This window comes from Artemia sp. Qi Xiang Cuo, chromosome 18 (genome assembly GCF_049724085.1).
Source record: "Artemia sp. Qi Xiang Cuo chromosome 18, ASM4972408v1, whole genome shotgun sequence".
Lineage (NCBI taxonomy): Eukaryota > Metazoa > Arthropoda > Branchiopoda > Anostraca > Artemiidae > Artemia > Artemia sp. Qi Xiang Cuo.
Window position 1 is genome coordinate 17,565,667 of NC_142811.1, and position 18,325 is coordinate 17,583,991.

At 36.0% G+C, this 18,325-nt stretch overlaps 1 protein-coding gene and 1 pseudogene across 4 annotated transcripts in view; one reads left to right on the forward strand and one right to left on the reverse strand.

Moving 5' to 3' along the window:
* Cortactin (cortactin) overlaps window positions 1-18,325 on the forward strand; it is an 88,149-nt gene that overhangs the window by 9,471 nt on the left and 60,353 nt on the right. For 3 of the 4 annotated variants that reach the window (XM_089104561.1, XM_089104564.1, XM_089104562.1), the window contains exons 2-4: window positions 2,834-3,021; window positions 9,826-9,945; window positions 12,910-13,030. In XM_089104561.1, coding sequence (XP_088960687.1) covers window positions 2,843-3,021; window positions 9,826-9,945; window positions 12,910-13,030 — 420 coding nt within the window. In that variant the 5' untranslated portion in view covers window positions 2,834-2,842. The remainder of the gene's footprint in view (window positions 1-2,833; window positions 3,022-9,825; window positions 9,946-12,909; window positions 13,031-18,325) is intronic. The other variant, XM_089104563.1, reaches the window with a different exon arrangement.
* LOC148941266 (uncharacterized) lies at window positions 8,490-9,521 on the reverse strand (annotated as a pseudogene).

Below are 18,325 nucleotides of genomic sequence, written 5' to 3' on the forward strand. Positions count from 1 at the left end.
CATGTCTGACACCATGTAAAAAGTTTGTTGACATAGGAAGGCATTCATTCAATGATCTTAGAAACCCGAGTCAACTAGAACAGGATAAAATGTTACAATTATCAAAAGATAAGTGCTAAAACCTTTGGGGCATTAACCAAGTTTGAAATAACGTGTGATTAACGCACTGGGAAATAACAGACTGTCTATTTTGAATTTTTACTAAGAAAAAGCATCTTTAAGTTTACTAAATTGGTTTATTCTTATTTTTTTCACAGTTCAGTGTTGCAACAATGAGGAAACTTTGCACAAGGCTTCATAAATTTTGTAATATTCATAATTCTATAAGAAACAAAATAAAATTTGGTTTTCAAGCATAAATAGACCTAAGATGAAGCCAGGGAAAAATGTTTATATTTTGATATCCTTGGTATTTTAATGAAATTGTCATATTTTCTTTCATTGTTATCCACATTTCAAATCATTTCATATAATATTTGGTCTACAGTTCAAGTCACTTAGGTAAAAATGTATTTCATTGAGCCCGTACTGAAGCTACCCGTTATAAAATGCATCATGAGATAAAAAAAAAAAAAAAAAAAACAAGAACAAAGAAACAAGTCATACAGGCTGTATATGAGACCCTTTGGAGGGATGGGGGGATGCATTGCCAGAAAAGCAACCACCGTATTTGGAAAGAGTATAAAATAAGGGTCCTAATGGGATGTTACTACTCTTTTTGTTTTAATTTGTTTCCATCAGAAGAATCCGTAACTCTGCATTATTGCCATTTTTTTATTGGTTTTCTAGGTAGAAGGTGAACACATCACTTACTGAACCTTTTTTTGCTGTTTTTAATATACTGACAATAGCATTGTAAATTCCATCGTGTATTGGCGTCAGATGGGGTAGGGAAGTATTTTCCTCCCCCCTAGATTTTGAAAAGTATTTTTTTGGTAGATGGGGGTTATTTTTATTGAAAACTTATATTTAATATTAATTGCCATACAGATTGAACCATGTTAAAAATATATTTAGTATCATTAAGTTACTTATTATATGCTCTTTCCAAATATCACATTTGCATTTGTGACAATGCACCTTCCCTCTCCTTCCTGATGGTCCCGGATATTGCCCTAACTAATATATTTCTGCATTGTTTTTATTTTAAGATGCATCTTGTCTTCCCAGAAGCATCACTAGCCAAAATGTTTGGGGAGGGAGGGGGGAAGCTAGCGGATTTTATCAACCTGCTGGACTGATTTGGGTGATTTTGCTTTTAAAATTATTTCATTTTTTACCAACTGAGACCAATAGGTTTCCATTGATTTCACATAATTTATTTCTATATGCTCATTTACCCTATAAAAAAAAAATTATTGAGCCAGTAAAACACATAAAACACTGGGATAACAATCACCACAGCTTAAGCAATGAAAACAACAGGTAAACATATTGCTTAGGGGTAGAATATTGGAAGCTACAGTGATGACAGCAGTCAAGTATGGTTCTGAAATGCGCTCTGAAAAACCGAGGAGGATTTGCTTGATGTTTCACAGAGAAATTGCATACGAATTATTTTGAATAAGCTGTATGGAAAATGTGGATCAATCCTGCTTTCTGTGGCTATGATAAGAGAAAGGTTGAGATGGCTGGGACGTGTTCTGTGAATGAAGGATGACAGATTTCTTAAGATTGTCCTTGTCAGGCAACTGTCTAGGGAAAGATTTAAGGGAAATGGGAACTTCTTGGAAGGGTGTAAAGAGCGAGGCGTTGAATAAATTGGGATGGAGGAGGAGCTTGCATAGCTGTGGTGGTCTCAGGTGGCTTGGTGCTGCAGTGAGTTTTTAATTAGTAGTAGTAGTAGTAGTAATACTATTTCAAATCAGCATAGATACTCTGGATGGACTCCTTTTTTGAAGCCTTCTTGGGTTTAGGATTGGAGAATGGCTGTTCCAGAAAGAAACTGAAAAGACTAAGAACGGCAATTGGGCACCTGCAGCTTTCTGCAGTGTTGTCCAATGGTACTTAAGGGGGGTGGAGAGAAAAATCGACCTAATAGGTCATTTTATAGTAACTTTTCCTACAATGAACTATGTTTGAGCTACAGCTCGATGAATAACAGTTTGAATAGGGACAAATCCTTTTATTAGACAGTGAAAAAAACTATCAAAAATATACTGGATATTTCGATCACGTGTACAATGATTGTCATAAGCAGAAATACTATTTCTGCCTTTTTTGGTTTTTTATAAAGGCTCTAAAGTAGAGTCAGCCGAAGGGTGCAAGTCCTGCACCTGAACCCGCCAAAAAATGGGCCTGAACTCCATGTTGAGAATCATGGCCCTAGACCTTAGATCCTCCTGTGCCTCCAGAGGCGCTTAGGGCGTCCAAGAGGAGTCGCTAGTCATCCGTCTTTGCTGTGGCCGCCCAGACTTCTTCTCATTCAGGTTGAAGTGAGACATTGAGATTTGAGAGGTCAGTTCGGTAGCTGCTTTGTAAGATGTTTTTGGGGCATTCTCTTCTTTTGGTACTGCGTGGCTGGTACCAGATAATGGTCTTTGACAGTCGAGTTTTGGGCATGCAAATCACATGTCCAAGGTATCTCCATCTCTGATGGAGATACCTCTATTCGTTGTTTAATATTGGTATTTCGTCTGATATATTGATGCATCGTCGTTGATTTGAACTTCTGCCAACATATGTGCAGATAGGATTGTCATAAAATCTTTTAAATGAAAATATTGACTATCTGCATTTTTTTTTCCTAAGTGGTATGGCTGTTATCGAGTTTTCATGAATTAACTTCTTTCTGTTGTTACTTTCATATCCATTTTTTGTTTTCAATTTTTAGTTTCTAGAAATGTGGAAAAATAAGCCAGCTGTAACTGCTCCAAAGCCTAAATTGATTGCTCCAGCAGCATCTCAAGAGGATGATGATTGGGAGACAGATGCTGATTTTGTTAATGATGTATCTGAGCAAGAACAAAGATGGGGCTCAAAAACTATTGAAGGTTCTGGAAGAACTGTTGGATCAATTGAGTGAGTTTTGAACAGCTCTTAAACTTTGAATCTGGCAAATATATAATGAGAATTTGCTATAAAAATTAGTGTTAATAAAAAATAACTGTTTCATTATTGTTGATTTGTATTCATATTTTAAACTAATAAATAAATCAAAATGTAGTGTATACTGGAAGGAATTAGAAGACCCCCCCCCCCCCAGATATCGGTCCAAATGATTCCAAGTGAAAATTTGAAAAATTTTGGACATTTTTTTAAACAAAAATTTCTCGTAAAAATGTCGTTGTTTTAGGCAGAAGCCTCTTCAAAATCTAGGCTTTATGGACCTAATGTTCAGAGTCACCCCCCCCCCCCTCCCCCACTCCTGCCTGAAACATGAAAACATGTCAACATTATTGGAAAAACTATTTTGTTTTATGCCTTAAAATAAACCCTTTCTATAGTTGGGTCCCTTCTGAATCAAACTCCAAGGTTCTATTCATCTAGTATGCCTGGGATTCTTTGCTTAATACTCGCTTAGTACACAAATAAACCACTGAACATTTTGACTACAAATTTCTCAAATTTCTTGTTCAGCTTTGACAGTCGAATATTCAACTGGGTGAAAAATGTATTCAAACTGCCTAACTACTCTGATTTTAAGTGAAATCTGGGACCTTGTGCTGAACAAATCGAAGAAATATTCTACCCCTTTGTTACTCTAGCAATAACAGTGTATTTCCTTAAAAGAAATGTGTCATTGCTACCGAAGCCTCCTCCAAAATTAGCCAATTTATTTTCTTTCAGTGTTTTTTTGTCTTTCTGTGTATTTTTTATTTTTATTTTCTTTTTTGATCTCTATGTCCTTGGATATTGTTTTTGGTTTCTGTGATTATTGTTTTTGGTTTCTTGTTTTGGCAGAAATTTTAAATTTATCATTTTGAATTTAAAACGCAATTGTCGTCCTGTGGAGGTGCATTGGGTTTGATTTCAGCTTGGTAATATGAGACCCAGATTTCAAACCCAACTGTAGCAGCAAACTGCAGGATTGATGCAAGGACCTTAGCTACTCCGATGCAATACAATCCAACACAATTGTTTCAGTCACTTATTCGGATGTAATAATATAGTTTAAGATGCCCGGCTCTTCCCATAAAACTGACCTAGTTTAGTTGATTGTAATTGTGATTGAAATGAAGAAGAAGACGAGTAAGATAGAAAAACATGGAACAACAGTGTAAAAAAGCTTTAAAGCTGAAAGGAAACTGTTTTTTTTTACTCCAGGTGTGATTTTTTTAGAAGAATAAGAAAAACTTGAAGATGGTATGGCAACAGACTAATCAAAATGCTGCTCAGGTTTTCATTGATGTCTGATTCGTCCAAAGCTACCTGTAAACTTCATCTTCTTTTTCAAGTCATTTTCATTGACCTGACTGCACTAAAAATTTATCCTTCTCCACTCTACTTTGTTCGGAACTTCATTGTTTACTATATCCCATGAAGAACTTTATTCAAGAGGATACTACTACTAACTGACTGCAGCACCAAACCGTCTGAGGCCAACACAGCTACTTACGCTCCTCCTCCATCACAATATTTTCAAAATCTCCATCTTTACATCCTCCAAAGAAGTTTTATTCCCTTAAATCTTTCCTTACAAAATCACTCCCAACCCCATTCGGGGACGACCTGCTTTTCCTTTGGCCAAAGAAAGTTGGTCGACAAGGACAATCTTTGGCAATCTGTCATCCTTCATTCTTAGAACGTGTCCTGACCTTCTCACCTCTCCTCGCATTATAGCCCTAGAGAGCGAGATTGAACCACATTTTTTGTACAGCCTACTGTTTAAGATACAGTCAGTCAGTCGGGTACCAAAACAATCCGAGGACAATTTCTCTGGAAAACATCTAGCAAATCCAGTACCTTAAAAATTATTTTAGGAGCTTCTGTGTCGGTTGACTGTCACAGAGACAAAGGGCTCATTAGCGAATTCTCCCAGAGGACTTGCAATCATCGAGAGCTGAATCGAGAATTTATGGTTTAACTGAAAAGACAGTGAAATATTACGTTCATTTTGTCAGTCAAAGTCGGTGATACTACAGGGAACTCCTAAAACAGCCAAATTGCTCAAATGAGGAGAATTCCTTTGAGCTGATTTTTAGTGTTTTAGTAGCAGGTATGCTGGAACATTTTAGAGACTTCCCTTTCCTGAACTTAAAAAAGAACATCCTACCCCACCCCTCCCCTCTAATGTGCAAATATATAGCCCAAATTATATATTTTCCTTTTATTCTGTCACTTTTATTTGTCTTGTCTCAGGCTAATCTGAAAGAAACTAGCGAAAAAAAGGAGTTCAATAATGCGTCAATAAATGAACAACATTAGGTAGGGTGTTTATCATACAAGTACCTAATAAAATATTAATAATAAAACATCATTAGGGTTTAATTGATAAATTAAACAAAACTTACCAAGTTTGAAGTTTGATTGTAATTCTACTCCAAAGAAGGAGCGCCAGCGTAGCTGAGAGTTCAACTCAGAGATAGACGCGTGCAATCACCTCGATTGACCGAAGCAACACCAGTATTTTAATGTCATTATAATATGCAGTGGTTAAGCTCATGATGAAATGCTGAGAGTTCAGATATTTCTAATATAACAAATTACAGTGAATAGATTCAAAAGACAGATAACTGCTGACCACTTTCAATTGGTTTATTATAAAACCTTGCAAACGTTTTGGCATTTGTCCAGCCCACATATTTTATGATTTGATCCACATCAACTCCTCTTGTTTTAAGGCGGGACGTTGAGGCAGACCGTGTGCTATGAGTACCATAAACACCGATATCTATACCTGCAAGAAATAATACTTCTTTTATCCATCTAGAAATAGATGCCTTGGACGCAGCAGTATGAGGCTTACGATATGTAAGAAAAAGTGCGTCGTTTCTATTCGGATAAGACGTCATTCTAATATACCTAGCTAGGTGCGTCACCGGACACAGGGACGACTCTTGAAAACGCCGAAATTTAACTACTGATTTGTGGTTGCCCGGTTTCGATGTTTTTAACAACACATTGATTTGAAAATCAAAACTTCCATCGTCATTATGTACCATATTACTAAGTGATAAACTGGTCAAAAACTGAACTCTTTCACAAGCTGATAAAATCAATAAAACTGGTAATTTTTGTGTTAGTGTCTTTAATTGAAGATTTTCGATATCCCAAGCTGGCAGTCTAAAGAGATCGAATCCACATTTTACATCCCAAATACTTGAAATCTTGGGTAGACTAGGCCTTCTATTAAAGACACCTCTCATAAACTTCTTGGTGATGTGATTGCTGCCTAACTGAAGGCTTGGTAGAATTGCCGATAAAGCACTCCTCGCAGTATTAATAGCACTGTATCCAACACCTGAGTGAAAAAGTTCCGTAAGAAATGTCAAAGTCTCCGGTAGATTTGCCTCAAGGCCTGGATTGTGTTTCTTCCACAAAAGTCGATCCATTTTTCAATGTAAACTTTGTACTGGCGCTTATTTGAATCCCGCCATCCATCCATGATAATATCGACTGTGGAGGGAGAATATCCTTGGTGGTGAAGCCCTTGCCGGAGACAACACAAGCCGCTAGGTGTAACGTCTTGGACAATGGATGGTGCAAGGTCGGTTTCTGTGGCAAAGACAAAGTAAAAATATCATTTGGTAGAAATATTGGAGTTCCTATTAAAAGCTTTAATAATAAGGGAACCAGATTTGTGTGGTCCAATTTGGAAAGATCAAAATACCAGTGGCCTGATCTGTTTCCACCTTCTGAAGGGTACTCAGAAGTAAACTGAATGGGGGGAATGCATAAAAGAAATAATGCTTCCAATTCATTGCAAATGCATCTACGAAAAAATATTCTGGATCTGGTTTCCAAGAAACAAATGGTTTAATCTGAAAATTTAATCTAGTCGCAAACAAATCAATATCTATTGACTGACATACCAAGAAATTCAAAATAGTAAATATTTCAGAATCAAATTTCCATTCTTTTTCATTATAAAAATTTCATAATGCTTTATTCGCGATATTAGCAACCCCAGGCACATGTTCTGCAGATATCCACCCTTTGCCCTGCAATACTACCTGCCAGACCTTATTTGCGAAATAATTAAAAAATTTAGATTCTGATCCTCCCATTTTATTTATATAAGCTACTGTGGTTATATTGTCAGAACGCAGCCGAACATGCATGCCTTTAATATCATGGGCAAAACATTTTAATCCCAGATAAACGGCCTTCGTTTCTAAGACATTGATATCAAATCTCTTCTCTTCTGAGGACCATTCACCTGTGGCCGTTTTCATGGATAATTCATCCACGAGTGCCCAACCTAGTTTTGACGCATCACTACACAAATATTTGTCAATTGATCTAGGTTCAATTGCTTTAGAAGCATGATTGGCAATACCAAACCACCATTGTAGTTCCGAATTTACATCGGATGTTAAAATTATCCTTGCCGCAAAACGACCCTTCGCGTACCTTAATGCTTGAGTTTTCAACCATTCCGCTTTCCGGTAATATAAAGGCCCTAATTCTACTGCTGAAAATGTTGAAACAAGAACGCCAAGAGTTTCGGCCAATTCTTGAATCGTAATCAATTTTTGACTAAGAATTTTGAAACCAAATGTATAACTTTTTTAATTTTTCTTTCCGGCAGGAAAATACGCATTGATCGCGAATCTAACAAAAAGCCCAGAAATTCTATTTGTTGGCTTGGAATGAGAACTGACTTTCCCGGGTGGATCACAAACCCCAGCTCTGACAGTAATTTCGCTGTTTCATAGACTTTATTTTGACATTCTAAATATGACCTTCCCAGAAGGAGAGAATCGTCTAAATACATAACTGACAAATACCCTTTTCTTCGAAGCAGAGAGATAACACGTTTCATAAGTTTCGTAAGAACCCTTCAAAATCAACATCAACAGGGCATGAATAATAAAAATCGACTGGGTCAATAGAGGCCATATAACAATTTTTTGTCATCAAAAGAACCGCAGAATGAACACTTTCCATTTAAAAATAGTAATATTTAATGTTTTCATTTAAATTTTTAAGATTAAGAATAAACCGAGTAGACCCATCTTTCTTTGGGACTGTAAAAATGGGAGAAATACAACGTATTTCCTTTATTCTGAAGTCGGGTACTTTAACAATAAGACCTTTATGCAAAAAAATATCAACTTCTTTTCTTATAGCCTGTATTTCTTCAAACGTAAAACTTTTGTTTTTTGTTTTCAAAGATTTTAATGGTGTTTTCCCAAATTCAATCTTATTGCCTGAGGCTATAATGTTCAAAATATTCAAATTACCGGTTATTGACTGCGATTTCGAGATGCACTTACTAATTCTCCCCGCCTTAAAGTTATCAGCCAAATGTTGTGACTGCCTATTGAAATTAACAACAAAATCATAAAAATTAAGGGCGGGGTATGGTAAATAGTACATACCAGCTATTTGCTATCCCTTTTCTGGAAATTTTGGAATTTCTGGAATTTGAACCTCTCTTGACGGTCCTGGCCATGCCTTCTGCGATAATTTGGACGGGGGGCCTCGTTCTGCCATCGGCGATAACGGTAGGCCCCCCCTTGCACGTTTTTTGGTTTTCCAAATGATTTTTTCAAATCCGCCACGGATTTAGCTTTAGACGTTGTTTTGGCAATATCTTTGCTAAAAAGATAATCCGTGACTTTGACTTCAGGAGCAGATAAAGCTGATGCTACAGTGGGATCTGGGCTCAATTCGAATTTCATCGCATGACGTCTTTTTAAACTTAGATCATAATTGGTGAGGCCAAGCATGTGAACTGCATCTGTAAGGTTTTTGACAACCTTTTCTTTAATATGCTCATTTTCTAGCTCAAGAATCGCATTTGCTGCCTTTTAAACACAAAATGTTGAGGGAGCAATTGTCCGCTGCATTTGAAGTGCCTTAGCATCCCTCTGTTTAGCCTGTGATGAGAGAATAGCCCAAATTTCACTATTCACCTTTGGAGGAACAATTTTTTCGGTATTCGCAGACTTAGGGTGGTGCTCAAATAACTCTCTTAGCTTCACTATTTCCAAAAGCTCAGAAAAAGCTCTATTTCCAACTTTGGTAAGTTTCTTATGGATCTTGGGACCCTCTTTGGTACCAGAACGTTCTTCAGAAATCTTTTTGAATAGAGCGTCATTTGACGTGTTTTCTTTTAATCTTTTACCTTTGTGCTTTTCCGGAGAAGCCTTCCGCTGTGTGTCATGGATTTTTGTGGGGCTCTGAGAGCAAGATTTTTCGTTCCTAGGACTAATCTCAGGGCTCCGAGAACCATATCAAGCACGAGTTTGAAACTCTGGGCTCCGAGAGCCATTTGTTTGATCGCTATCACTCTCACTTGAGAGTATTCTGCGACGTGAATGAGCTTTATATAACCTTCCACGCCTCTCACGATCATAATCTTCATCGATTAAATTGTCCAACAATCCAATCACTATCTCACTATCACTCATTATTTAATTTGGTCCGAATCAAAGCAAATGCTAACGTTAACTGGTGTTGCTTCGGTCAATCGAGGTGATTGCACGCGCCTATCTCTCAGTTGAACTCGTAGGCGGAGCTAAGGCGCTCCTTTTGGAGTAGAATTAGGAATGTCCAAAATCGAAACACAAGTATATATCTCACAAATAGTGTTTGCTTTTGAAAATAGCCGATATTTCTGGGAACAAGCCCTATTAGCACTTACTGTTCACCCCACTATTAGTTTTAACTAATAAATGTAATTGGTAAATCATAATTTCTATTGTTTTATTTCAGCATGAACAAGTTAAGAGAAGAAGCGCAGAAAGAGGACCAACAACTAAAAAAGAAAATATTGGAAGAAGGACCAAACGCATCTCATGGATATGGAGGGAAGTTTGGAGTTGAAACTGATCGGTTTGTTTACTTTCTAATTTTGAATACGTTTTTCGCTTGGGAAGAGATAAAATTTGAAAAAATGCAGCTAAAAAAGAATTTGTAATATAGTGCTACCCCAAAAACGATTTTTAGTTAAAATAATTAGGAAAAAAACTTCGATAAAGAAGTTTTTTAAAGAATAGTAAAGGCTGTATCAATCTTAAGATCAGCAGAAATAAAAACCTATGATAATTTAAACTTAAAACGACAAGAAATCACTATTAATGAATAAATGAAGCCCAAAACGAACAGAAATTAAATAAACAATCATAGAAAAAAAAACATACAACAGGTACTAATATAAATTAGTAAATAAATATTAAAACGAGTAAAGCTTAATTTGAATATGCAAATCAAGCTTAAAACAAACAAAAGTAACAACAAATAGGAGATTGACTACTGTCCCTTTCCCTAACTGTAAAAGTATAAAACCTAGTGTTAACGGGTGCCTTATTGAAAACGACTTATATTATTAGTGAATTATATTATATTATTAAACGAATTATATTGTAATAAGTATAAAAGTGTTTTCTTTTGTACTCAATACAAAATTGAAAATAAAACGAAAGAGGAAAGTCTAGAGTTGAAGCTGGCCGGTTGATTTTGCTTACTAATTTTGAATGTGCTTTCGACTTGAGAGGAAAAAATTTGAACAAAAACGCAGCTAAAAAAAGAGCTTGTAATATAGGGCTACCCCCAAAACAGATTTTTAATAAACAGAAAATGCTCAGCGTATTGTTGTATAAATATTCTTAACCACAACCAAAGTATATTTGGGAACAAAGTTTAAATTGTTCATTTGCTCCAGAGATATAATGCAATTCTCATAGAAATTTCTTTAACTTGCAACCAAAATGTTTTCTGTCCCCCACAGTTTTTTAGAGGAATTTTGTAAAAAAGAATTATTTGACCATTTAAGGTGTTTTATTTCCCCTTTTAAAATTCTGATTTTGAAGAGTTTCCTGATTGCACTTTGTTTGCTAAATTCAAAAATATGATGAACCATTCTAATTATGAAATGGCTAATTTCTCAGTAATATTCCTGCATAGCCTCCAAGCGGAGGCGTCATTTGGAGGAGGGGAGAAAAATTATTATATAGCCCATGCCCCTTGAATCTCTAGATATTGACCCCTCTTGCCCCCTCCCAATAAAAATGCCGGAGCTACGCCTCTGCCTCCAAGTAACATAGAACCAGTATCTGTCTGCATCTCCCTTGAAACTGTTAACCGTCTAGAAAATTTCGAAGTTTATTATATGCTAGAATGGTCCTGTGAGTTAAGAAGTTAGTTTTTTCCGATGTCTCTAAAAATTTTATCGGCTCCTGAGAAGAGTGGGGGATAGGGAGGAGGTGGGTGACCCCTTAGATTGGGTGTACTTTATTTGTGTGCAGATTCAAACATTAAAAAAAAACAAAAACGAGCTAATGAATCTGTTGAGCAGATGAAAATGGGAATAAAAGGTATCATGCAGTTATAAAAAAAAAGGCCCAAATGTGGTTCAAGGTGCATGCTTTGTTTAATTATTTTCTAATTTGTTTATTTATTAATATTCTTGTTAATTATTTTTTGCTATTGCTGATTATTATGATTTTTATGTTGTTGATTATTATTCTACGATTGTTATTGTTAATTATGCCTCTTGCTAATTTTTTATGTATTTGCTCGTTAAATTCTAGTTTCAAGTCAGCCCAGCCCAGTTCAACCTAATTCAAGTCAGCCAATTTTAATTATTTTGCAGGTTATTTACATAAGAGTAGCATTATGGTCGTAGCTTGGGTTTTGTCGAGGTTGTCTTAAAATATATGGTGGTGCCTATGTATCATGGCAAAAAAAAAAATGTGTACCTCATCAGTATATTTAAGTGTATGATTGAGCAGATCAGTATCAATGGTATTCTGTGTTCCATTGATGAGCTCCATCTGAGTTCCCCTCCTAATTTGAGCCCCTGTGGTATAGACAAAGCAATATCTGGTGTGCCTCCCATTTATTATTTATCTATTAACATATCATTCATTAATTAGCCTGTGTATACTAGATTGCAGCGATATGAGGTTGTGGTGATCGTAACGTGGGCTTTGTCTATGGTTGGCAGAAAATGCATGGCGGTGTATATGTGTCGTGGCTGAAGCGAAAATGTATTGCCCATCGATATTTTTAAGTATATTCTTGAGTTATCCACACCGATAGTAGTATAGATATCCTGTTACCGGGCTGTATTTCAAAATCGCCATATAATTAATAGTAAAAATAATACCATACTGCAATATATGCCAAGTGTAAAATTTTTGTATTATGTAAAATTTATAGTGTATTATGTAAAATTATAGTAATATTATATTATAGTAGTATTATATTATAGTATTATAGTAATATTATATTATTATATTATAGTATAGTAATATTATAATATTATAGTGTATTATCTAAAAATTTTGAGCTGTTGATTACTCATAATGTTCAGAGGACTTGTAAAATGCCCCCCTTCCAGTTCGGTTTCCAGCGGGGCCTTGGGTGTTTCCAGGCACTGAGCTTTGCTCGGTGTTGGTTGATTATAATAGGAAAGGAGAAATGTTGGTTTTTAGTGCGGCTGATATCAGTAATGCATTCGGTCACTCTTTCATTCACAGGCTATGTTAGAGCTGATCAGGCGGGGAGTTGTCGGCCCGCTGTTTTATTTGTTATTTGTGTTTTTGGATTGTACATATTTGCTCCTGTCTTTGTATGTGTGTCTTTTTTCTTCTTTTTTTCTTTTTGTTATACGACATACATTGTGTTTTCGATGAGTTATAAAATACGTTCATTCATTCATTTCCACTATTTCAGTTTAATTTGAGTACATATTTCTTTTTAAATTTATCTGTTTGTTAGTCATAGCACTAGTTATGAAGGGAATGTAAAACGATTTTTGGTAATTTTTAACTTTATTTCTGCGTTCTGTTTCAGGATGGATAAGTCTGCTGTTGGTCATGATTATCTGCAAAAACTACAGAAGCACGCGTCGCAAAAAGACTATGCAACCGGCTTTGGTGGAAAATATGGAGTTCAGAGTGATAGAGTGGACAAAGTAAGGGTTTTTGTATCCTTTTAAAGTCTCGTTATACCATTTAAACCTCTATCTTATTTTAACAGTGAACAAATTTTCAATAAAAGAAAATGTTGAAACACCACTACGAAAAATCGTCGCCGACTTTCGTTACGTTTTGCTGACACACTCGCCCCACCTCGCCACATACCTCACACCCGCCTTGCTTAAAGCTTCTGCTGTAGCCACAACGGAAGTTCTCCCCAAAGGTCTTATATCATTTTTATAGCCCTTTTCTGATTCAGTCTGGGATTGCCTTGTATTTTTTCTTACCTTCTTGTGGTCAGTTGAATGCAAGTATTCTAGGGATAAGGGATCCTGAGAACATACCCAAGTCACACAATTCAATCTTTTATGATGTATACAAGGAGGGGAATGTAGGAAGGGAAAATGTAACAGTGCAAAAAAAAAGAAATGGCATAGATACCTAGCTGGGGTTGCGTTATGTAATGTAATTCCGTCTTATATAGTCATCGTGGAGGGGGGGTCGCTCTCGGTAATTAATGTTTAAGATACTGAATGGTAGTTGCAGTGTTAATATAAAATGCACACAAATAAATTTCATTCTATTATTTTGTATATATTATTATTATATTATTTTATTTTATATATTATACAAATTATACATTACGTTATATTATCTAAATAATACAATAATTTTATTTAAAGTAGAGGCTTTTGATCTGCATTGAGAATGGAATTGGTTTTCTTTGATTTTATTTTTATATTTTTTTTTCTTACGACGCTCCTATAAAATTTTTTCAATTCTATATTTTAAGTAGTCTATTTCTGAATAGACTACTGGAGTCTATTCAGAAATGTCTATTAGACTACTAATAGACATGGAGATCTATTTCTGAAAGTTTTGTTTTATGTCACAAGTCTTTGTAAGTTCGTTTAAGGTCAGTGTACCGAGGTGGGTGTAGGTACTTCAAAAGACCCTGGGCATAATTTAGGCTCTAAAAGTTTCATCCCCTAGATCAACTACTTCAACACGGCAAAAGCCATCTTGAATCGACCCACCTAGCTAGGTACAAAAGTCTCCAGTCCTATACATTCAACTTTGAGTTCACTCGTCTCATTTTAGAATTGGTTTGTCTCGTTTGACATCTTAACAAAAGCCCAATGCTACCCCTTGGATGCAGTTAAAAAAAGTGCCTTGGGGATATAATGAATTAACGATTATTTCAAAACAATCGCTGTGTATTAAATAAATTTGAAATGGCAACTTCGGAAGATGCAAAGGGGGTATGTGCCTCCATTATAGGAGTAAAGCAACTGAGAATCTTCGTACCCAGTAAGTATTTCCTATGCTAAATATTTCGCAGGGGAAAGCTCTCAGAGAAATTTTCCCAGAAAAGTAAAACCTTCTGTATCTGAACTGGAGCGAGTCTTACCAAAACTCGAAGGTATTATAGGAGCTGTTTTTCCCTCATTCTCAAGTTTTGGCTCCAAGTTTATGAGGTATGAGGTATCAACATAAATACAGCATCGAATTGCTGGGACAAGCCCCAAAATGGGTAAAGGTCTAGCATAGCGTCTCCTAAGAAGGAGACAACTAAAAAGAGACTTAGATTGCTAATTTTATCTCATTTTCAAAGTTTTGTTTGCCTTTTTGACAATTCATTCCCAGTCCCCCCCCCCCTTATTTCTCTTATTGTCATAGACTGTAAAAATCCTAACATAAAAATTGATGAAAACTGATTCAAAAACAGATGCAAATGGGGAAAACAAGAAAATATAATCTGTTGATACTTATTACATAGTATAAAGTAAAATTTTCATTATTTTTTGGTTAGTATTTTTTATGTTGCCTAGGGCTATATGAGACCAATAGAGGGGGGCTGTGGATGGATTGTCAAAAACGCTAACAAAGCCATAAAAAGGAATATAAAGTTAGCAATCTAAAGATCTCCCTCTTTTTGTTCTAGCATGTCTCCTTCTGGGAAGTCTCTATTCCCCAACCACCTTTCCTCCGCTTTACCCCTTTTGGGAGGAGGACCTTTACCCCCAAAATGGCTTCAGTGAGCTTTCAAAACAAGTCAACTTCGCATTGCTAAACCTAAACCCAGCTCAGCCCACACATAAGGAAACCCCAGGCAATTTAGACGAAGTCGAACTCGCTTTTAATCGCTATGATCCCTATTGTGATGTGAGCATATGTATGCTCTGTACGCTATGTACGGTATCTACAGATGTACACTATGTATGCTCTGAGCAGAGGGAATGCTCTGCCTAAATTCCTTTCAGCCGCTTCCTTCCTAGCTAGAAAATCTCGAGAAATTATGCCAACTCTGATTTTTCGAGAGAAAAACGCCTTTCAGAAAGCACTCCACCCCCTTTCCCCCACTAGAAAAACCGTTCTCCTTATATTGTTGGCTGATCTTGGAACAAACTAGAATTTCAAAAATAAAATAAGATTTATTTCTGGAAAATGACTATCACAAGAAAAGAATGGCTAATCAAAAATGGTTATCGACCCATATGGGCCGAATTTGCACATCAAAATTAAAAACCAACACAGAAAACAAGAAAAAATGAAATGGTTGGCCAAAAAAAAAGATAGATACATAGTTTGACATTTCAAAAAGGATAAAAACAATTAAGAGTAGTAGAATTTAAAAAGAATTTTAATTAATTTTATTAATTATTTTTAAGAATTTTAATACTATTTAACTAATAGAAGTAGAATTTAAAAATGATTTAGTGGAATTTTAAAGTTTGGTCAGTAAAAACACAAATAGAGAGTGAACGAAAGATGTGGTATAAGTAATAAGGTATAGGGAAACTTTTTGGACGATTTTTTTATATATAATATCGGAAACAAAAGTTTTGTGGAATTTAGTAATTAAAATAAAGACTATAAAAAGAATTTCCAAAAATAGTAAATAAACTTTACATAGTGAATAGTAAAAGGAGGCTGGGTAAAGAAAGAGGGGAGGTGATTCACTTATTTAACACATCAATTGTGTAAGGAAAAAATTAGCTGATTACATTGAATGGACGGCGCTATACCTTAACGGCTCTGGTTCTAATAATCCCGTGATTGGCAGAGAGAGTATTGTTAAAGTATCATTAACCTTACCTTAGACCTTAGCTCATCCTCTACCTCCAGAGGCACACAGGGCGTCCGTTAACAGCCTCCAATCATCCCGCAAATGAGTTACGGCGTAGATGTCCTCTCACTCTGGGATTAAGGATGCATGAAGGGCTCTCCTGTCCCGCTCATATGTCTTGCGCATCGTGTTTTTGGGCCTTCCTCGTCGACGCGTGTCGTCTGGTTGCAACTGGAGAAGCATATTCGGTAGCCTTGATCCTGGCATACGGATAACATGGCCAAGATGGTGCCAGTTTCGTTGCCTGACTACATCAGCGACATCAGGCTGGTTTGTGTAGTGGCGAATTTCCAAGTTTGTTATCCTATCCTTCCAGTTAATGTTCAGGATACGTTGAAGACTGTTGTTTTCATATGCAGTGAGTCGTTTGTCTTTCTCAGCGGTGAGTTTTAAAAATTCCATAGCGTACGTCAAGATCGAAACGTTCCTTCTGAAAATTCGAAGTTTTATCTGGAGTGAGTACTTCGCTGATCTCTAGACTGGCCGAAGTCGTTGAAATGCCGAGCTTGCCAGGACTATTCGTGTTCGCAGCTCGTTTTCGGAATCGCCACCAAACGAGACGGTGCTACCAAGATATCGGAAATCGGTGACTTGCTCTTTGCTTTCAGTCCCTAACTGGATATTCATCGGTGAGTTAGTGGTTGACATCGCTTTGGTTTAGGGGGCGTTGATATGTAACCCAAACTGTTCGGCTGTTTCGGCTAACTTGCATAAAAAGTCTTGAAGTTTGCTTTTGTCTTTCTCCATCAATCCAACATCGTCTGAAAAGTCGAGATCTTGAACTAGTCTGCTTGCAATTTTGATCCCGTATCCATCAATTTGCCTGAATATGTAGTCCACTATGAGAATAAAGAAGAATGGAGACAATACGCATCCTTGTTTGACACCTGTCATCACTTTGAAATATCTTGTATTTCCTTCGGAGGCTCTCACGCTTCCGTGTCTTCGTACATTGCAATGATAAGGTGAACCAGCTCTTCAGGAATACCGTAGAAGATCAGGATCCTCCTTAGTTTTGGGTGATCTATCGAGTCAAACGCTTTTTCAAAGTCGACGAACAATATATATAGACGTTGTCTCCACTCGTTTGATTCTTCAAGCATGGTGCGCAGTGTGAATATCAGATCGGCGCAAGATCTTTTTGGTCGGAAACCATGTTGCTCCTCGCGTAAATGCGGGTCTAAGGTAGCTTGAGGTCTTGTCAGGATGATTATGCAGAAGAGATTTTCCATTTTTCAGCTTATTCGAGGCTGAAAGGATCTCATCCGCCGTTGGCTCGTCTTCATTAATGAGGAGATCCAAAAAATGGGCTGTCCGGAAAGTATCATTAAGGTTTTTTGTTTTTTAACACTACAATACACCTTTGAACTACTATGCGAATTCGTTTAAACTTGTCTAAAAAGGCAGAGGGAAGAAATAGGAATAGTCATTACCTAAATACAAATTATTTATATAAATGTTATTTATATAAATTATTTATATATATATAAATATTTATAAATTATAGTAAAAGGCACCAAGTAAGTAAATAAAAGGTGCTGGTTGGTGTAAGCTACTAGGTAAGAAATAGGAATAGTCATTACCTAATTATAAATTATTTATATACATATGATTTATATAAATATAGATATTTATAAATTATATTAAAAGGAACTAAATGAATAAATAAAAGGTGCTGTTTAGTGTAAGCTACTAGAGAAAACACTGCAAATCTATAGGAAAAATAAAGTGCGATTCAAGTACTTTACATAATGCGAACGTTCGTTTCCAACGAAAAATTTTCGAGAATTGCCTGGAGAAGTTGAGATATTGAGGTACTATTGAGGTACTAATTAAATATTTATCTAATAAAATTTTTTTTGTGTAAAACAGTTCCTAATCTACTTTTCAGTGTAAAAACTCAATATTGGAATAATTTCGATTTATTGATTTTTAATATTTTTGAATGAAAATTGTGTTTTAAATAAACACATCGCTGTGTATTAAATAAATTTGAAATGGCAACTTCGGAAGATGCAAAGGGGGTATGTGCCTCCATTATAGGAGTAAAGCAACTGAGAATCTTCGTACCCAGTAAGTATTTCCTATGCTAAATATTTCGCAGGGGAAAGCTCTCAGAGAAATTTTCCCAGAAAAGTAAAACCTTCTGTATCTGAACTGG